Source organism: Balaenoptera musculus, chromosome 13 (genome assembly GCF_009873245.2).
Source record: "Balaenoptera musculus isolate JJ_BM4_2016_0621 chromosome 13, mBalMus1.pri.v3, whole genome shotgun sequence".
Taxonomy (NCBI): domain Eukaryota; kingdom Metazoa; phylum Chordata; class Mammalia; order Artiodactyla; family Balaenopteridae; genus Balaenoptera; species Balaenoptera musculus.
The window spans coordinates 82,624,084-82,646,913 of NC_045797.1; the positions used below are offsets into that span (position 1 = coordinate 82,624,084).

The following is a 22,830-nucleotide window of genomic DNA, read 5'->3' on the forward strand; positions in this document are numbered from 1 at the left end:
TCAGCTTCTCAGTGTTTGGCAGAGAGAGGCTCAAAAAAAAACTACTTCCAATGGCTTCACCTGTTGGTAAATTCAGAGTTAAAGGACTAAAGTGAAAGGGAAATACCAAAAAGAAAACAGTTTGTCTTTTTTTCCTTGTTAAACCAGTCTTAGTTTAAAAGAACCTTAAAACTAATCATGAAGATTAGTTTAATCATGAAGGATAGTCATATGTAGGTTGAAAAAATTGCAAGAAAAATTTCAAATGGAAGTAAAATATCAAGTAGTTGAGTTTGCCTTATCAATTATCCAGACCTATTAAAATGCTACAGTAATTTAAAAGTTTGGCACTAGAACAGGGATATTTAATCCTGTTCAGTGGAAATGAGTAGGGGGGCCAGAAATAGATTCATCATGCACATACAGGAACTTGGCATACGGTGTCAGTGGCAGTATACAAATCAATGGGAAAGGATACAGATTTAATAAATGGTTTTGGAATAACTACATTTTTATGTGGAAAGGAATAAAATTAGTTTCTTGTTATCATTTACCATATACAGTGGTAAATTCTAGCTATCTTAAGAACTTTAAATATGAAAAATAAAATTTTTTCAATATTAAAATGTAATCCAAAATTTACTTATAACAGAAGATAACAAATAAATGACAGGGAAAAGATATTTGTAATGTATTTATTGAACAAGGGATTAGTATCTAGAATATAAGTGGAACTCCTACAATTCAATACGAAAAAGTTAAATAATCCAAAGGAAAAATTGGCCAAAAAAGAAAACCTAAAAATATGAGCAGATGTTTAACCTCACTAATTTTTAGGAAAAGGCTGGATAAAATAACTTTGAAATACCATTCCATACCCATCATTTTGGCAAAAATTCAGTATCTGACTACTTTCAAATGTTTGAAGGATGTCTGGAAAATGGCATTCTTATTTACTGCTATCCAGAGTGTAAATTTAATATGGCACACTATAGTATAGTAAATAGTATGGCAATTTCCAGTAAATTTTAAATATTCATATAATCCAAAGAAAGTCCATAATAAGATAAATGTGCTAGAGGAATTCAGACACAATACTACTAGCAGCATAAATGTTTGTAATAGCAAAAAAATCAAATGTTATATTAATAGATGAATGAATGGATAAATGAAATGTGGTAGAAGATAGAACTACTATATCAGTTAAAATGAATTAATTAGGTCTTTATGTAGATCAACAATTTAATTCTTAATATAATGTTGAGTGAAAGCAATTACAGAAAGATAAATGCAATATGATGCTATTTATGGACAGTTTAAAATCACATAAGACCTCATTATATTATTTCACATATATGTAATAAAAGTATACAATCATGGATGGGAAGGATGAACACATAATTCACAATAAAATGTCCTTCAGGAAGGAAGAAGAGGAATAGGATTTGAAGTGAATACCAAAGAATGTCAACTTCTTTAGTAAAATTTTATTTTCTGTTTTAAAGCAATGTTCGGTAAGAAATTAAATTATGATTTTAAAATGTATTCTGCATGATGGAATGCAGAGCTTTGTTATAGTATTTGCTTTTTTTAGTTTACTAAATTGTTTTTCATTTAAAATACTGCTAAGGATTTTTGAAAGAGGGCAATTTTTTGGCTTCCTTGGGTGCATATGAAGGTCGGTATGGTTAGCAAAATTTTCATCAAGGGTGAAGTTTGGTAAGGTAGGACAAAGGCAGGAAGTGTAGAGATAGATGTACTTAGAAAAACAAGAGTTTTAGCAACATTCTAGCATATTTTCATTTTGAAGTACTGCTTTAAAACTTAACATTTTGTAAATTAGGATATGATTTTTGTTCTACTTTCATTTCTTAGCTCGAAGAAACTAATAGGACACTGACTAGTGATGTTGCCAATCTTGCAAATGAGAAAGAAGAATTAAATAACAAATGGAAAGATGCCCAAGAGCGTATGTACTAATAAGAATAACATTTAGTTTCAGTATGCCTAATGCTTGTCAGTTGCTGAATTATCAGTATAATTTTTACATTTTTCTGTTTCAGAACTATCAAGGTTGAAGGATGAAGAGATAAGTGCCGCAGCTATTAAAGCACAGTTTGAGAAGCAGCTGTTAACAGAGAGAACACTCAAAACTCAGGTGTGTATAATATGCTCTAAATATGATTTTGAAATTTTTCTTCGTTTACCTTTTTTACATTTTACTTCTAACATTACAGATTGGCTGTAGCAGTCATTGTTGGTATCAGTACTTGTGAACTGTCAGGATTATGTGATTTTTACCAGGTTGGGAGAAGCTAGATTTGATTAACATTGTTGAGTTCAGTGTTTATTAAAGTTTTTCTTAATTTTTCCATATGGAATCACAGTCCATCCTAATTTTTTATTGTAATCTGATAAATTTTTCTGCTTTTAAGAAACGGTAGAGAATGACCATTTGCTGACAGCCTGAAAAAGGGTCACTCTGAAAAGGCACCATGATTATTAACTCTTCTTTTTCTCAGCTCTCATGATTGTATATACAGCATGAATACTTGTGGGGTCCGAGATGCTCTGCTCTGTGGTTGGACACATGTTGTATTTTATTAGTGTGATGCCAATGCACAACTCTCTTCTAGGGTAAAAGAAGATCTGCCTTGTAGAAGTCTTTCTTGGAACTAAAAACCCAAAGTGGTAGAAGGTGACATTAGAGTGAACCTATACACATTTAAAATTACGGTTCTCAGAAAATATGAGAGTGAAAAAGTAATAGAGTATTGTTTGGAAAAGGATGATGAGTAATGAAGAGGGTGTATTTTTTAATATAGAAAGTGTTTCTTTGTGGCCCTGTGTGTAGGGAAGGTTTTGTAACTTGCTATTGGTGAATGACCAAGAAATCATCAACATAATTTATTTTATTTATTTACATACTTATCTTTATGTTTTTAAGGCTGTGAATAAGTTGGCCGAGATCATGAATCGGAAAGAACCTGTCAAGCGTGGTAGTGACACAGATGTGCGGAGAAAAGAAAAGGAGAATAGAAAGCTACATATGGAGCTTAAATCTGAACGTGAAAAACTGACCCAGCAGATGATCAAGTATCAGAAAGAACTGAATGAAATGCAGGCTGTAAGAATACTTTTTGAAGACTTCTTTTTAAGAAGTAGAATTATTTTCATGTCTGTATATATTTTATAGCTTATGGAGCATTTCTATTAATAATTACAGTAGTCACCCCTTATGCAAGGGAGATATGTTCCAGGACCCCCAGTGGGTACCTGAAACCACAGATAGTACTGAACTCTATACGTACTATATTTTTTCCTATACTATAAGGGGGTGGGTAGCATATACAGTGTGAATAAGCTGGACAAAGGGATGATTAACATCCCAGGCAAGCAGAGCCAAGCAATGTGAGATTTCATCACACTACTCAGAAATGGCATGTAATTTAAAATTTATGAATTGTTTATTTCCGGAATTTTCCATTTAATATTTTCAGACTGCATTTGACCTTGGATAACTGAAACCACAGAAAGTAAAACCTTGGATTAGGAGAGACTACTGTATTATTGAACTAGGAAGCAAAATTATAAGATGTATAACATCCAGTTAATTTAACGTAATTTGATTTCTTGTAGCAAATAGCTGAAGAGAGTCAGATTCGAATTGAACTACAGATGACACTGGACAGTAAAGACAGTGACATTGAGCAGTTGCGGTCCCAGCTCCAGGCCTTGCATATTGGTCTGGATAGTTCCAGTATAGGCAGCGGACCAGGGGATGCTGAAGCAGATGATGGGTTTCCAGGTACAGATTTGTTTCCAGCCCTTATGTTTACTTTTGTCTTAAGTTAAATCAATTGATTGTTTTAAGACATTGACTGACTGCTCTTGAGGAAAAATATTTGTCATTTCTTTAAGGGAAAACCTACTCCTTAGAGTGGAGGTTCCAATGACAATTTAAACTATTTTATTTATTTATTTTTCACAAAATTTTTTATTTAAAAATACAAATGTAAATTTCACATATTTAGTTATTTAAATTAACTCTTTATATATTGTACATAGCTCTCTTTTAAGGCTTTCATTTTATTTTTTCTTAACTTCTTTCTGCATTCTTACTTCCTTTTATGTTGGGTGTTCAGTTCATATCACTCAGTCACACACTATGGAATCCATGTCATTCACCTACCAACGTTCCTCTACTTCTCTCAATATTGCCACTAAGCCTTCCAGTTCTCATATGCTTCTTGACTCTGATTCTGACTCAGAAGAAGAATCTGTGCCTTACTTACCTATTTCATCGGAACCTAATGGTACAGGTGATATCCTGAAAGTCTTTCGCCTCTGGGTTTTTTTTCCACTACCCATAATTTTAGTCCTTTTGAAAAATTGTTGTAACATTAACTAATATTCACTAACTCTAACAAGTTGCTCAGTTAACAAGTCTCAGTTAAAAAGAAACTGCTGCATGAACAAAGAATTTGTTTTTTAAAGTATTTTCACATGGCATTGCTATTACAATTGATAGATTTATTTTTTCAGCTTACAAGAAATAGAGCGGTACTTTATATCATTTAAGAACATACGGTTTCACTCTCTGTTTCTTCCATTTTTAACCAAGAAGAAATTCTTTCTGAAGTTTCATATCAAGAATGACAGTACAGAAAAAGCACGTGTAGACTGTTTTAGAGGATGTGTTTAGGTTTTCCTTGCGTCAACATTGTGCTAGGCCTTAAGAAAAGCATAAGACAATTTGACCTGATCCTTGTGCTGAAAAGATTTATAGTTTAAGTGAAGAAACCAGATGGAAAACCCTTAAACTGTTATGTTTAACACAAAGTTAGTGTGAGTACAAAAAACGTTTAAAGTAAATGCCACAGGAAAGTAGTGTATAAGCAGTTGAACGTAAAGTAAAATTTAATCTATTAGTTGAATTCAAAGTAAACTAGCTATATTTATTTACATTGTTGTCACATTTCCCAGGTATATATCAGTATAAATCATAGGTGATTATACTGAAGTTGTTTCAGATCTTAGCAATAAAATTATTTCAGTCTTACCCATATTGTTAGAGGTCATCTGATTAGTCCCTTGAATTGGCATAGGACCATGTCCAGACAGTTGAGAATATGGCTGTTTTTAATGACAGCATTTCTGTTCATGGAGTCTGGAAGGTTATTGATGTGAGAGAGAGAGTATAAGCCTTGGAGTCAGAGACGTGTCCCCATGTGACCTTCTGTGGGGTTGTTGTGAGGGTTAACGAAGATTTATGTAAAGTGTCTAGCACAGTTCAGACACATAGTAGATGTTAAGTGATAGGCACTTTTATTATTAGCATAACCTCCAAAAATGCTTATTTCACTAAAATAAACTGATCAAATACCATTAGAACAAATTCTAAGGGTTCAGAGAGTTTCCTTGGTTGAACTAGAACTTTATTGATTTTAGTATTTTGGAATTTAGGAATCTTTTGGTTTATTGCTGCTTATTAGCCATATTTGATCTGTAATTTACACAGTTTTATTTCATTATATTATAGCCATTCTAAAAGTCCATTTTCTCTGAACACGTAATTACTCACTTAAAATGTTTTCTCTTCAAAGAAGATGTGCACTATACCTGTAATTAGGCCTTCTTCCAAAGGAAAAATAGAGGATTCTAATTCAGGTGTACTGGTGAGAATAGAGAGCTGCTTTTCTTTTTTGCAACTTTTCTGTGGAACTTTGCAAATGCATGAATTTAATTAACAGGGCATTTGACGTTATAAACTACAGGATATGTATTTCCAGTGTGATATAACCTGGATTTTGTTTTGCATTGTATAACTTGCTTATACTGATCCTGCATTATTATTATATTTTAGATGATGTATAATGGTAAATTCTGAACGGCATATTTGATTTGTGACTTTCATATTAAAAGTTTATTAAATTCCTCATTTTCTTAAGAGACTTGTTATATTTATTCTCATATCTTGTGCTTATTTATAGAATCAAGACTAGAAGGATGGCTTTCATTGCCTGTGCGAAACAACACTAAGAAATTTGGTTGGGTTAAAAAGGTATTTGAAAATGGTTCTTTTGTTTTGCTTTTGGTTTAGCTACAGCCATTTCACTTTTGTGGTTGTAAGATATATATAACTAGAACTTTTAGACACATAAAACTTGTTTGCACTTTCTGATTTGGAATAATATAACTTTATGTATCTTTTTTTTTAACTTTATGTATCTTTGTGGGAAAAAAAAACGTTTTCATCACTACCGTGTTGTTAATAATAAAATAGTTTTTGGTGTTAGGAAAATAGAAGCCTGTTGACCTTGGTGCTTTTGTTGTTTCAGTGGGAAAACAACTCTGGATATGACAGAAAGTCCCATTTGTTTCTTTTCCTCTGGTACTATGATTATCGACATTATGTTCGTTTTTGATAAGTGTCTTATTAGCCTTAGGCTGTTATAACAAAATGCCACAGACTGAGTAGCTTGTCAACAACAGAAATTAATTTCTCATGGTTCTGAAGGCTGGAAGTTCAAGATCAAGGTGCCAGCCAGCATGGCTGGGTTCTGGTGAAGGTCCTCTTCCAGGCTGCAGACTTCTTGCTCTGTCCTCATGGTGGAAGGTGTAGGAATTTCCCTGGAACCCCTTTTATAACGGCACTAATCCCATTCATGAGGGCTCTGGTGTCATGACCTAATCAACTTCCAAAGACCCCTCTTCCTAATACCATCCCATTAGGTGTTAGGATTTAACATATGAATTCGGGGGAATACAAACATTCAAACCATAGCAATAAGGTTACTTATGCTATTGGATCTTGAAGTGAAATCAGTCCAAAAAATATTTGAATTTATTCCCCCCCGCCCCCCCAATTTGCTTGTTTAAAGTATGTACATTTATTGTTATTTTGAGGAAGACTTTTTTAAGGATACATTAAGATAACTTTTTAGGTATTTAATTTATATTTTCTATGATTTTTATTGCTAATATAGAATTTATTTTCAAAGAAAAATGAATAAGATATATATTAACTTCAATCATTAATTCCTTTCCTCTTTCTTTTTAACAGTATGTGATTGTAAGCAGTAAGAAGATCCTTTTCTATGACAGTGAACAGGATAAAGAACAATCTAATCCTTACATGGTTTTAGATATAGAGTAAGTATTTTTATTAGAATATTTAGGAACTTTATCTTTTAAAGTTTAAGAGTAACGTGACCTTTTCATCAAGTTAGTGTAATTTATTAGTCATATAGTACAATGTATATACTCCTATAGTATAGCTGCTAGCATACTGTTGTTACATTTTCTTATTTTGCTTCATACAGATGAAAGTCTGGGATATAGAGTTGGCTAAAACGTCTTTATTTCATGGGTCTTTAATATGTTGTTTTCTGAAACTAATTAGAAAATTTCTGACTTACTGGAAATTTCTCAAAAAGCAAGGAGTGATTGAATTTATAGAGCAGGATATTCTCTGACCTTCTAACAAGGGTCAAAGTAGTCAGTTGTAATTTCTGACATAAGTATAGGATAACTAATATAATTTGATCCGTTGGTAATACTTTACTCCTTTATTAAAAATCTTTTATAGCAAGTTATTTCATGTCCGACCAGTTACACAGACAGATGTATATAGAGCAGATGCTAAAGAAATTCCAAGGATATTCCAGGTAAACCGTTTTATTTTGTGGTTTGTTTGTTTTGTTTTTTCACCTTTATACATTCTCAGCATGACATGACATAACAAATTTCTTTATTCTTGGGGCTTTTTCAGATTATCTTTCAATTTTAGTCCCATTTAAAGGTGGTTTGTTCCTTTGTGACTTTCATGCTTATGCTATTTAGATGCATCTTAATTCTTCTCTCCATTTTACTTGTTAAACTCTGTAGTGTGTTTATATCATGTTTCTAGCCTTTGCTGTGTATCCTTTTGTTCAAGGTTGGTTATGATATTTTTTGAGCATGAATGTTCTCCTGTTTTTAGTTTTATGCTCAGCTCTCTAGAAAGTTAAAAAAATTGCTTGTGAAGTTAAATTTTGCCCCCAGGAGCCCTTTTACTTCCAATTTAAGGTGAAGACAAATTCTCCCCTTTATTACTTCCATTTTAAAATTAGTCAAACCAACAATTACTGAGTTCCTTCTGTGTAAAAGCCATTGTGCTTGGTGTACTGTGGGAAAGTTGGCTGCTTACTTTCTGAATGCTTAGAATGTTTATTTGGAGTATATTATACATCCTTTCCTCTTTTCCTTTCTTCCTCAACTCTCCAAATACAAATCTTTTCAATTAAAGCTATATTTGCAGTTATCACCAAGTTGTCTATTTTTGAGAATCACAGAGCCTCAATTCATACAATTGCCACATCTCTTCAGGTGTTTTGAACATTCCCTCCCAGAAAAACTTTCTAACACTAATCAAGTGCAGATTTACCTTTTGCTAGCCTATTCTGATAAAATTGCTGAAACATAGGAAGATAACATGGAGAAAATAAGGAGGCTTCATTTGAACAGGATTGATTCTTTTGAAATGTGAACCAAAGTGCCTGGCTAATGACTTTTCTCATCTGAGCTCTTGATTTGAACCTACTAGCATTAGAACATCAAATGCATTTTCTTCTCATTGAATAGTTTAGGCTAATTTTATTTACACTATAAGAATCATTATTACATAAAAAATAACCTATGTTTGAGGATCATTCATTGTTCTTTTTGGTGTTTATAGATTCTGTATGCCAATGAAGGGGAAAGTAAGAAGGAACAAGAATTTCCAGTGGAGCCGGTGGGAGAAAAATCAAATTATATTTGCCACAAGGGACATGAATTTATTCCTACTCTGTATCATTTCCCAACCAATTGTGAGGCATGTATGAAGCCATTGTGGCATATGTTTAAACCTCCTCCTGCTTTAGAGTGCCGTCGCTGTCACATTAAATGTCATAAAGATCACATGGATAAAAAGGAGGAAATTATAGCACCTTGCAAAGGTAAATAGTAAATTACTTGCTCCATCAATATTATTTATGTTCAGATCATTTTAAACATATTAATCTTTTTCAAATATTTCTTTATAGTGTATTATGATATTTCATCGGCAAAGAATCTATTGTTATTAGCAAATTCTACAGAAGAGCAGCAGAAGTGGGTTAGTCGGTTAGTGAAAAAGATACCTAAAAAGCCTCCAGCTCCAGACCCTTTTGCACGGTCATCTCCTAGAACTTCAATGAAAATACAACAAAACCAGTCTATTAGGCGGCCAAGTCGACAGCTTGCCCCAAACAAACCAAGGTAATAAATTAAAGTGTGGTAAAACTTAAAGTGTTTAAAAAAATATTTTGCTATTTATACTCAAATTACAGACTTTTCTAATTGCAATTTTTCTTTGGTATTTTCATGATCTATGGAATACCAAATGTTTGAAACTATTTCATTGTGCATGTCTCATTCATTTATTCAGCTGGATGTAATAAATTTACTTACTAAATCACACACATATATTAAATTCAACCAAAAATATATGAAGGGCTCATTTTTGTCACGTATATGTATTGGGTTGGCCAAAAAGTTCATTCGGGTTTTCCCATAAGAATGAACTTTTTGGCTAACCCAATACATAATCATAATATTTTAGTATTTTATAAGCACATTGACTTAACTTATTGATTTAGTAGACAGGATGCACACACAGACCTTTAAGTGTCAGGTACACACATGGTTTTTATTATTGCAAACCTCTTAAACCTCTTTTATGTTAGAGACTTGTGGGGGCAGGACTGAAATCTTAATTCAGATCTATATGTTTAAAATAATAACTTGTCTCAGATTTAAAGAGTAATACAGATCAGCTTTAAAAATGCAAAGATTAACTAATGAATATAGTGGGCCTTTTTTATAATTGAGGTGGAGTTGGGAATATGGAGTAATGATAGAGATTATTATTGCACAAAAACACTTTGACGGAGCCATTTTCATATAGCTGCATTATAGGAATTTTTGATTCAGAGTAACCATTTCTTGACTTACTAGCTAATACAGTATTTATAAATAAATACTGCTATTCATTGAAATGAACATGAAGATTTGTTTAGCTAAAGGATAAAGTATATACTTAGATCATGTATCTGATTTCAAGTGTCCTTTTTGTTCCCTAACACAGGACCTTCAGTATATGAATAATGATGTGCATTGGCTGTATTATCAGAAATATTTTCATTCTAGCCACAACATCATGTATGAAACTGTTCTTGAAACTAATATCTCAAGGAAATAATTTAGAATGGCAAAGGTAGAATTGGTGTTTCAGCAGTGAAAATGTTGAATTTTTGTGTGAGATATGATAAAACTAAATATTGTAGAATTAGCGATTATATGATAGTAATTGACCTGAAGAAACTCAAAGAATTCAGAGACACTGAAGGTCATTCCATGTACCCTGTGCAAAACATCTAAAAATTAAATTTCTGTTATTAATATTGTAGAACCATTAATGCATAAATGCCAAGCTATTTTAATACCTGACAATATATAGTGCTTTATAGCTTTCAATGTGCTTCCATATGTTGGGTTGGCCAAAAAGTTCGTTTGGGTTTTTCCGTAAGATGTTATGGAAAAACTCGAATGAACTTTTTGGCCAACCCAATATATTCTCTTAACTTTCTATATATTTTTTCATTTGATCTTTAAAATACTCATGGAGTAGAATAGGTATTACTCTTTTTCTTTTTGAGACTCTAGAAAGGAAGATAATTTGTTAGATTCAAGACTAAGAGCTATAGTTTTTTTAGTATATTTTATTCTTTTGTGCTATTTGACAAGTTAATGATTTCACTACATGTGTTAAGACGTAAGTTTACGAAGCAGTTTTCAGACCAAGTGAGGCATGTTTTCAATTATGTAAGTTTTCATGTTCGCTGACTTATAATTTTCTTGCCCCCCAGTTCAGCATTATGATTTATTTGAAAGCACATTTACTTTTGATTTTTGTTACTTTTTTTTTAGTTCTGGCCCTGCCCTTCGAATCATTCTTCACTGATTTTTTTTAATACATTTTACATAGCAACAGTAAGTAATAGGGATTTCTTTCTCTCACAACTATGCATGTAGATAAAACTAATACCAAAACTGACTGTAAAATGTACAGGGTTTTTTTTTGAAATTTTAAAATCTAATACGCTCTTTAAAATTTTAAATGTAAAGATGCGCAAATTTAAAATACAGTTTTGCATTTTATTATGCCTCTGCAACATTATTTCCATTGCTTTTAACATCTGTGCCTCCATTGCTTCATTAACTCATAAAATTGCATCTGTGTCTATCTTTAGGTGAATAACCCTACATTTTGCATTCCATTTTGGGTGTCACATTTTATGAGTAGCATACACAAATTGGAAGGTATACAGAAGAGAATTACTGAGGGAGTAGTGGGTCATTTGAAGGTGTTACATACACATGTAGCAAGTGAAGGAACTAAGGATATTTTAGTCTTCTGAGGAAGTGTTTTGAAAGGATGGGAGATCATAAATAACAATAAAGAGTTAAAGGATTTTTCCTTGGAAGAACCAAGCAGAGGGGCATATTTTTCAGTCAGCTGGGAAGAACTATCAAGCAGTCAGATTTGCAAAATTGAAAGAATTGGCTTGATCTAGAATAGTGAGTGCCCTGTCGCCACAGGTGTGCACCTGATTTAGATGACTGCTTGGCAGAACTGTGAGGGAGCAGCGCTCCTTGATCCGTCCTGTGTATGCAGTCTGATGTCGCATAGCATGGCTCTCGGGGAGTTAAGCATTGGACTGGATGGTCTGCAGTACCCTACTAATTTATAACTTACTCCTGTGGACAAACGGGTAGAGCTTTAAACGATTATCCAAGAAAACCTAGGAACTGAATTTCTGGTGTGTATCACCAGTAATGTAATATCTAGCTCTTCATTTGTGTTTATTTAATATTAGTCTTAGCACTAGTCAGTCTAGCTTTAGTTGAACTAACTCACATGCTGTCTTTCTTAAAACAATGTTTGGCTTCATTAGACATCATCAAATATATATATTTCTATACACACTAAAACATAGTACCCATAAATATTCATCTGATCTTTTTTTTTTTTTTTATTCCTTTGTTAACAACTGCATCATTATATTTTTTTCCTTTGGCTTCTGTGACGTTCTTTGTTCTGATTCTCCTTTTACCTCTCTTTGCAGCACTTCCCTTTTTCTGTAGTGAAGTGCTTTAAAGTAGTAAATGTTAGCTACTATTATTATATAAAATAACAATTTTATTATATAAAATAATTTTTGAGGGCATATTATAATATGCTAGGCACTCTTCTGAGAGCTTTAACTGTACTAACTCATTCATTCTCATAACCACCCTGTGATTTAGCTATTTATGTCTATATTTTACAGATGAGGAAACTAAGGCGCAGAAACATTGTGTGCCCAAGGTCACACAGCTAATAAGTAGCAGAGCCATGAGTTTAGATCCAGATAGTCTAGTTCCAGATCCTGCATTCTCAACTGTAATACTTCACTGCCTCACAGTGATTCAAGTAGACTTGAATTAATTGACAGTTTATAAAGCAACATATAGAAATGCTATTCTAGAAGAATGTTTCCTCGGTAATTTTGAGTTAAAATACTATGCTGGAAAAGTAAGAAATTTGTGAATAAAATGCCTACTTTTGATGAAGACAGTTTGGAGAGATCTTAATTTGTTCCAGTGCAAGACACAAAATACTGGTCCCTGCTAAGGGCATTTCCCTTTAATTATCTTTTTCTTTAAAGATTTTTTAAAATTATTTAAGCCACATAGAAAAGTATAAAGCAAAAATGCAACCAATACTAGTTTATTCAGTTTTAAGAAATAAAGCATTGCCAATACAGTTAAAACTTAAGGGTGGGGGGAGCTATTATTTTATCATTATCTCATCTTTATTTTTTCCAGTTCTAAATATTAGCACATTAATAGACTAATTGGGAAAAAAAAAATAAAGTTATATACAACTTGGTGTCAAAAATAAATCCATAAATGAAGTAGAAGGAAATAGGGGAATATGTATCTGATCTTGGATTAGAGAAGAACTTCCTAATAATAAAAGCAAAGAAAGAAAATAAAAAGATTGACTAACCAAAAATTAAAGCCTTGTAGATTTAAAAACACCACATATTTTACAATACATCTGCGAAAGATGGGTTAGTATCTTTGTGCATGGAGTTCTTATATAAGTCATTTAGAAAAAGGGAATTGACTCTTCCCAATATAAAAATTAGTGAGGAACATATAGGCATTACCATGAATATGAAAAAGTGATCAACCTGATTACTAAGCAAAGAAATTAAAATTAAAACTATATTGTAAAACTATTCTCACCTGCCAAAGTAGTAAGGATTAAGAAACTTAGTATTGGTAAGATGTAAAGAAACAAGCCCAGTTGTGCTGCTAAGTAGAACTCAAAACTAAATGCTAGTAGAACTCAAAACTAAAACCCTTCTGAAGCAGTCTTTGGCAATAAGTTTTACAGGCCTGAAGTGTATACCCATTGATCAATTAATGGATGAGCATAGACAATCAAACAGATAATTACAATACTGTTTAACATGTTGTTTATTATGGAGGCATGAACAAGTGTTATGGGAGAACAAAGGAAAGCATAGGGAATTCTGCCATTAAAACATCAAGAACGGTCTCAAAAAAATGGCGGATAAGTAACTTCCCAGGCAAAGAAATAAGGTAAAAGACAGCTTTAGGCAAAATGTTATGTGTAGAGGCACTAGTTGTCAGAATTACCTATGTGTTTGTAATGTTGTATTGGGTTAGGGTGGGGAGAGGGTAATAACAGGAAGTGGTAGAAGATGACACTGGAGAGAAAGCTCTGAGCCAGATTGAAAAGGACCATGTTCACTATGCTATAGGAGTTTTGATTTTGTTCTGATAGAAGGCTTTCAACAAGAGATTAGTATGTTTTGACTTAATGAGATCCTGAACTAAAGTATTGACAGTGAAAATGGAGAGAAGAAACCAAGTTAAAGAAAGATTCTTTTTTTGGGGGGGGGGGGACTATTAATGCTTTTATTACCAGAATGTATGAAACATTGATCCTTTTATAATTCTGCAATACAGCCTCAGATTCCCATAGTTTCAAAACAACTCGTCTTTTAAATTTCCATAACATCCGTTTAGAATAAATGATTTTGTTGCTGTTCACAGTAGAAGACAGTCTTTAGCTTTGATGGTTCAGACCTAATTAAACAGAAATGGCTAACTTTGGGCCTAAGATAAATGTGGTATAGAGAGAAGAGCACAGAACCCTACCAATAACCCTACACATAAACCATACTCCATTCAAATAGTCCTGGGACCTCACTGAACGGACTTTCAAATAAGTAATTAAGCCTCCAATTAAAAAACATTTTAAAATGTACTATCTGATAAACTTAAAATACAAAAAATGAAGTATCACCAATTATGTGCATTTTCTAGGATTCATTTTAAAATTCAGACTAATGTTTAACAATAGTATTTCAATTAAATTATGACATTTGAAAAAGGTTATACTTCTGGGGAAAGATCACATAAACATGCTTTTTGGGAGAAGATATGTTTGGAAAACAACAGTAATGGATAATTAATATTGCTTTAACATTTCTAAAATCACATAAAGATGATCATCTCTGATTGCCATTTCAGTAAGTTTCGATGCAGGGTGTGTTACTGTCCACTTACTAGTAACCAAAGCACACATAGAACAGACTTGTAACAAATACTCAGAATCAGTTCTTTTCATGAGCTAAACATTTCTGAGACTTTAAGATTCATGTTTGAACATACAGTACTCCAATGTTGGCTACATAAAATAAAATAAACAGAAGATCTTTTTCAGAGGAGGCTCAATCATCAGAGGCTGTATTGCATTTAAGGATTTAACACTGGCTATATACAGAAGGGAGAGTATTTCACTTAGAAATACTTCACATTACTGAAGCTCTCTTTTTAATATGGCAACATAGAGCAGCTAACCATTCTGACACTTAAAAATCAACAGGAATAGTGCTACTCTTTTATCCTTTGGTTCCCAGTGACAAATAATGCAGTAATAACACCTCTGGTCTTCATTTCCTCTCGAATGACATTTATTAACAGAGAGAAACCCGATGCTTAGCTGAAATTTGGCAGCCCAAGAAGTGTACCAACTGCTCCAGAATACCCCTCATGCTCTAGAAACAGTGCTTTCAGTTGACCTTTTGACAGTAATCCAGTGCATATGCCAAAAGTTTCATCGAGAGAGTATTGACACGTAAAGTTTCCAACAAAGACAACTCTGTTTATTTTCTCATTAACAGCCCACATTCGTGCCACAGAACCAATGTTATTGGTGATAGTAACTAATGTAGCTCTTGCTAGATGTTGTTTACTAACATATTCTCGCTTCTCCTTATAAATCATATTCCCAAAACTAGATGCTACAGCCCAACCAGGCAGACCAAATCTTTCATAATCTCTTCTGTAAATATCACGGACCAGCTTGTCAGCTTTGTGCTGTCACCTTTGGATGCCATTTCAAGAGCCTCTTCAAAACTTTCACAGCCAGTCAATAAACTACATAAACCCAGAAAGGTGCCCCCTCCAAGGCTTGTCCCAGTTGCTCGTTCATAGTTGTCTTTGGAATGGACTGCTAAAATACTGACTCCAGAACCAGTGTTTATTACCAGCAGCGGGTAGGGGTCAGCCAGGTTGAAAGGCATCTTTTGGCATCTCTCAGGTTCTGAGGCATTAGCAAAATAATAGCACTCTGCTTGTCCATTGAAACTGACAGGATCTATATACAGCAAGCCCTTTACAAGGCAGTCAGCTTCATCCAGTTTGTGCAGGTGGAGCTTTCCAACTGTGTGAAAATCGTTTTCAGACTTGTCAGCACCACCTCCTGTAGCACATAGCACCGTGTGTAATGTTGAGAAGTTTTTCTCTCTTCCCCTTTGGATAAAAGTAGGCAGGTCCTGGGTTGGAAATCTGATAAAGTGCAAGTTCCTTCTCCAGCCAAAAAGTGTTAAATCTTTCAGTTCAAGGTGTACATCCCGAATACCAGTGGATCCATAGGCTACATTAGGAGTCACGTATTTCCGGATACTTTTTAAGCTCTCAACTTCTTCTTCCTCTGCTGTGATATCGATAGGTTCAAAATATGAGCGCTTTACCAGAGTTCCCCCGATGTCCATGACAAACCATGGGAAAGAGGGTTTCTTGGCATCCTTGATCTTCATGAGGTCGGCCCGAGGGGCGAGAGGCGGCCTCGGTTCGGAGCGCAGAGGGCTGTGGCGGCGACTCCGGCGGTGGCAGGGCCGCTTCCTCCCCTCGGGCCGGGCCGGGCGGGGCGGGGGCGCCTGAGACGAGGCCCCGGCCCAGGGCTCGGCCCCCCACCCCCGCGAGGGGCGGCCGGGACCGAGCGAGCAGGGGAAGCCGCAGGCCTTGTTTGCCGCCCCAAACGAAAGGCCCCGGCCCCGGAGCCGCCGCCGCAGTACTCTAAAGAAAGATTCTTAAATTGAAATGACAAGAATTAGATGACTGAGTGGGAGGGGAGGAGGGAGAGGTTTTAAGGGAAGTCTTGTCGTGCATTACACTGATAGCCTAGTGATGAGACTTTTAAAATTTGAAGATTGCGACATGGGCACACACTCCACACGTTCTTCAAAGGTTTCGGAAGGATATGAAATGCAGATTTTTCATAAAGTATGCTAAAACGGGGGCGTGGATACCCAGGAAGGCTTACTGATCTCAGTCTCCCAAGTAGTAGAGTTGAAACCATAGCTATAAGTTACTTTACATGTAAGCCTAAAAAAATGAGTATGAGTATATACTAGGCTGTGATATATTTTAAGTGAATAAATAACTATATCTAAGTTTGTGTGCTTATTAATCAAATATTCTGCGTTTAGCACATATTGGAGTAATTTGAGTCGGGTAATCATCCATCAACCTACTCTGTCAATGATTCTCAAAGTCAACCAGCTGCATCAGAATTCATCTCAGAATTCATCTTAAAATGCAAATACTTCCCCCACCCCCCCCCACCCCCGGTTTAACTAGATCAGGATCTCTTGAGATGAAGCCTGGGAATATGCATTATACATAGCACTGGGTAAATCATACACACTAAAGCTTAAGAACCACTGACATAGTGACCATAGATGGGTCCTTGGCACAAATGTATTCATGAACGTCACAGTTATAAACAATGAGAAAGTTACTCCTATTTTTAAAAATAAAAATGATTGCACTATTAGATGGTTGGGTTGGGTTGGAAAGAAAAGACCACATATACCCCTGTTCTAAGTCCAGTTTATTTGGCCAAGATAAGTTGCTAATGCTGCTTATCTACCTGTGTTTTTCCCTTTATCTGTAGTTTTTTTATGAAAGGCTTAACTTTTGGTGACCTATTGAAAAAGTAGGGTCCTGCTGGAATTGAGAAAGCTACATTCTTAATATTACTCACCTTTCATACTAGGGCTTATGGTACAATTCTGCGAAAATGTGAGCTAACTGGGCACTTTTGTGAAGGGAACATTGACACATACTGAGCTTTCAGTTCTTAAATCAAACTGGGCGTCAGGGTGGTTACGTCTTCATGTGGGCCCAGTGGAAAGAAGATTGTGTCTTACCCCTAAACATTATCTCTGTCCTCAGTTCTCTGGTAGTTTGGAAAGCATACCTGGTCAACATGATTATATGCATTTGCATGTAAAGAGAAAGAAGATTTCCCTGTGTGCTTCCGTCTTAATTTTAAACATGTTGTTATCAATGAAGGGAAAGTTAAAATGCTTACAGCACAAGTGTGATTTTTTGATCATAGCATATTAAACTGTCGTTTCTAAAGAGTGTTAGAGTATAAATTTGCAAACCTCCTGTTGCAGATTGCTTGATTTGGCATTTAAAGACTGGGATTGGTCATTTGATGACGTTGATGGTGGTGATGATGACGATGTTTTTGATTTCTGAAGAAGTAAATGGGGTAAATCGAAACATGAGAGATGAGTTGTTCTAGTATTTCCAAGTAGTGCATGTGGTTTGCACTTTGGGTTTTCATTATTTTTGACCAGTTTGAAATTTTATTAAGTTGTTTTTGATAGTACTTATTTGAAAAGTAGTTTTCAGACAAGTTTCTAACTGAAATTTCCATGTTAAGTATAAAAGTGAAATGCTATGTTCAGATTCTTTATTGGCTATATATTTTCAATGCAGTTGGAATTGTAATTTTTTATCTTAGGAATGAAACATGTAGAAATAACAAATGGAGCTAATTCTGGTACTTTCTGTTCATTCCAAAGAAGCCATATGCAGAGAAGTAAAATTTACAGTGTTTTCAAGTTCCTACAACTGTATTAGTTTGTGAACATAGCATGGGATTCCTTTCTCCCTCCACCCCTCTCTCCTTCCCTCCTCTTTCCTTCTTTCTAACTTGCAAGAATTAAAACCATAAAAACTTTGTAAGTCTAATAAATGCTGTGAACTAGCTGTTTCTGATCTGGCTTTTTTTGTGATGTGAAATGTTTACTTTTTGAAAATTTAATGTTACTCTTGCTGAGGAATGCTAATGGTATATGCTGTGAAAGCTCTTGTGCTTTTAGAAAATGTGGTTTGGTTAATAGTGGCTAACAGAGATTTGAATGAAAATTGAAACTCGTGAGTTAAACCTTTTATATGGAATGAATTTAAAAGAAGTAATGTCTATCTTAACCTAAGCAACATGTTGCAAAATACATACTTAAATCACACATTGGGATCTGTTTATAACCAGGATTTACAGAGTATTTTTTACATATATTTACTACAACGTGTTTGTTCCCATTTCATAGATTTAAAAAATGTGGCATAGGGTCAAACAGTCAAGTAGAACCTGGTCCATAAGTGCACTCTTCTTTCAGCTACATGAGGCAGCGAACAGTTAAACCCCAAGTCAAACTTGACATTCACTTGAATTATTCAGTGACATATTGTCTCACCCTAATATTCAGTTAACCATATTAAAACTTGTGTGTCATGTTTGTGGCCAGTGTGAGAAAATATGAGGAAGAATATAATTGCATGTACCTAAAAAATAAGAAAAGTAATACAGTAAATATGTTTTATGCATGATTCAGGTGTTAAAAGTATAGTAGTTGGAAGACTATATTGTTTGACGTAAATGGAATGCCTTTTCAAAGAACTGATAACAATCTCTTAAATTATTTCACTGTATCAACTAACTTTATTTTCCTTTTCTTTCCAGCTAACTGCCTTCTATGAATGCAGTCATTATTCAAGGTGATCATATTCTTACAGTTGAAACAAGACTGAAATATGATGGCCCAAAATTTATTAAAAAGCTATATTTTCCTGAGAGACCGACACACACATATATGTTCCCTTTATTCCTGCAATATAAATTCTAAATGTTGGATAGATTTTTCTGGGCTCCTTTGGAGCAACAAGTTGAACCAACAGTGATTGGTTAATAGAGTAAGAGTATCATGTGCAACTCTTCCAAACTTGTTCCATAAAGCTCTCTCAGCATCACTCACACTACATTGCATAAAAGGACTGAGAAGAGTTAAAGAAATCATCTTTTCAGCTTCAGCAGAGAGATTTCACCAGCACATTTGCCAGAAGAATCTGGGAATGGATTCCACTACAGTGATATAGACTGCATCTTTAAGAAGTGACCATTATACTGTGTATGTGTGTGTGTGTGTGTGTGTAGATGTATATATACACATGCGCGCACACACACACACACACACACACACATACATCTATATAGTACTGTAATACTGCAAGAGGGTTTTTTTAACTTCCCACTTTATTTTTTTATAAACATTAATCAGATATCATTACTTACTGCAGTTGCAACTATGCATTTGTATAAAGCCATAATGTTGGAGTTTATATCACTCATTTGTGTGTACCTGATGGAAGCTGCATGTTCATGTTTAAGCAATTACTGTAACAAGAAGTTTGAAGTTAATTATATCAGTTTCCTAATGCTTCATAATAGGCAACTTTACCCATTTTGAATGCCTTAATTTAATTTTTTTCAAAATCTCCACCCTTTTCTGTATTAAAAAAAAAAAAAAAAGAACAAGTGTTTACCAGCTCTTAGGATGCAAATTTGCTTTGCAGAAGAAAAATAGTGCACTATTTTTACACATAATAGTTAACAATGTCAGCCTATTTTGATTGTATAAGAGAATTTTTTTTTTTAAGTATTGGTGATAGTAATGGATAGTATTGGAACTAATATATCTTTTATGTATATCTATTATTCATCCAACCCTTTTTACAGACCTCAGTATTAGTGTGTGACTATGAAATGTTTTCTTTTAATTTCCTGGCTACCCTAGGTATGTTTTTATTTCTGATAAAGATATTTGTGACTATTTTTACATTTTCACACTCAAGATTCAAAAATTATCTCAAATACAAAGAAAACTAGGACATACTGTAGATATATTTTAAATATTTAAATGTGATCCCTTAAACACACAACTGTGTATGGCAATATTTCAGTATTGGGTTAAGAAAACTGGTGACTGGGAAGAAGTTGCCTCAAAGGCACTTAACTTGATTTTTACTTTTTTAAATGCTGTTAAAGTTACAGTTTATGCAGGACTATTCCTGCTTTATTTCTCATTATCCCAGAAAAGTGTATGTTTTATACTGCTACAGTGTACATCAGTAAGAATCAAGTTAAAAAAATTATGTAGTCTTTTATCAGTCTTTCTTTATATACATACACATACACAGAGTTTGGTGTGATATTGAAATACATCATCTAATATTTCTATGAAGGAAGTAGACATTTTTCATTGATTCCTTCTGGGGTCAGTGTAGGGTGTTTAAAGAGTTAGATCCCCAATTATAGATACTATTGTGGAAATTGAAGAGTGGCCTTTGGCTACTGATGTATTGAAACTGAATCTTGTTATTACATTATCCAGGCTGCACTCTTTCATGCTGTCTGTGCTAAAACTAGATATGCATGCCATTTCCCTTGCAGGTATGTTCTGGTTTGGGGACGCAGCTCTTTCTTTTTTTTTTTTTTTTTTAAGTAAGATTAAAAAATGAAAAATATATAAAATTTATATAGAATAAATATTTCCATTCATTAGACTTGTTAAAAGGAGACTGAATTAATATTTTATATAAAGATTTTGTTACACTATGGGAGGCTCTATCATATTATTCTGAATTGGAGAGTATATATATATATATATATATTTTTAATAAACTTTATTAAGGTGAAATAATTTGAAGTTTACACATGAGTAATTGAAATATTTGAGTAAAAATGGCAAAAGTTTAAATTTTGAATGCTGTATATATTAAAGAATATGGAGAATCATGGTGTGATGCAACTATACGAGGAAAATTAATGTGAAGTTTTTTTTGGGGGAAAAAAGATATCCTAAGGGGCGAAAAAAATCTCTCCATGAAGAGTCTTCACATTATATGGTTTGACATAAGGATTTATAAGGTTGTTTGTTCAACTAATGGAAATGTGCTTAATAAAAAATTCTGACCTTGGGTAAGAATTTGCTTTATACCCTGTTGCTGGTTTCATGTACATACATGAGTGCATACACCCATCCAAATGCTCTCTTCCCAACACTCATTAAATATGACATTGACTTGGTTTAACAGCCTGATTTTGTGCCAGCTTCTCTTTTTCTTGAGGCTCCAAAACTTCCAAGATAAATTTAAGACCAAAAGTTGCTTATTTCGTCACACCTTGATTTCTCCTAGAGCCATAAATACCTCCTTTTGAGAACTAAGAAGTAGTGAATACTGGGATTTTCTTAGTTGGATTTTTTTACTTTTGTGGGAATAGTGAGACAAAGTAGAAGGAAAACTGATGCCAGGATTACTGTTGAGGATTACTGTATAGTGCATTTTTGAAAAGTATTAATTAAAAAAATGCTATCTAGAAGCAACATTTTAAAAAATCTGTCAAAGTTTAAAATGCTCTGGAGCTAACTAAAGGATAAGTATACCAATACATCTAAAATAAAGGTTAGTGTTTTTAAAACTAACCTATGCTAGAGTTACACCATTCTGGCTCTGAAGGAGCTCCTTTATCCCAGTTTATGTGCAGATCCTCAAGAAGAAATACTCTAGGTTGCCAAACCACAATTTAAGAAGTTACGCTGCTGCTGTTAATCTATTCTTACAGGATTTGGGTGGTAAAATAGAGAAACTTGGACACTATATTACCTTATTGAAACATACTTTAAATAACATGTTTTAAAAATCCGATGAAAGCAAGTCACTTCTGAGCTTCTCGGTCTCTGTTGACACTGCTACTGACTCACCGCTCCTCCCCTGGGATAAGATGTCAGTTTCCCTATATTGTGAAGATACCGTAGCTGGTTTGTAAAGCACTTTGAAGATAAGCACTGTGTGACAGTGCTGAATATTATGCTTGGGGGGCCTCTCCTTGATTCCCTTCCCCATAATAGTTGTGTTTGGAATTGTAATAAGTTATGAACTGCATGGTTTAGATAATCATGAATATTTGATCAGCTGTCCCTTGAACAAAAATCATACCCCCCTGATATTTTTTAATTTTGTTGCATCTTTGTAGTAATGTAATTGTATTTTATGCCTGCTTTTTATATTAAAAAATTAAATAAAAGAAATTAAGACATAAGCATTTTCATACTTTTCCTGTGAAATAGTCCTGGAATGCTGCAACCTTCTAAAATTTATCCCCCAAAATTACCTACCCTGAAAGATGGGTATAGCAAAGAAGTCTCAACTAAGGTTACCGACTTGGGAATCTTCAGCCCTATCATTTAATCCATGGAGAATACAAAATCGAATTTCAACTAGACG

The 22,830-nt window shown here is 34.0% G+C and overlaps 1 protein-coding gene and 1 pseudogene across 2 annotated transcripts in view; one reads left to right on the plus strand and one right to left on the minus strand.

The window, feature by feature from the left end:
* Positions 1–22,645, plus strand: part of ROCK2 (Rho associated coiled-coil containing protein kinase 2) — a 142,516-nt gene extending 119,871 nt beyond the window's left edge. Inside the window, 11 exon segments of the mRNA XM_036872594.1 lie at positions 1,855–1,948; positions 2,043–2,137; positions 2,927–3,106; positions 3,619–3,787; positions 5,973–6,043; positions 7,046–7,134; positions 7,571–7,649; positions 8,699–8,960; positions 9,048–9,261; positions 17,874–17,971; positions 19,229–22,645. Of these exon segments, the coding sequence (XP_036728489.1) occupies positions 1,855–1,948; positions 2,043–2,137; positions 2,927–3,106; positions 3,619–3,787; positions 5,973–6,043; positions 7,046–7,134; positions 7,571–7,649; positions 8,699–8,960; positions 9,048–9,261; positions 17,874–17,958 (1,338 nt within the window). The 3' untranslated portion in view covers positions 17,959–17,971; positions 19,229–22,645.
* On the minus strand, positions 12,767–17,865 carry LOC118905693 (annotated as a pseudogene). Its single transcript, XR_005022322.1, has one exon. The product of XR_005022322.1 is annotated as a pantothenate kinase 3-like (transcript).
* Positions 22,646–22,830: the final 185 nt, after the last annotated feature.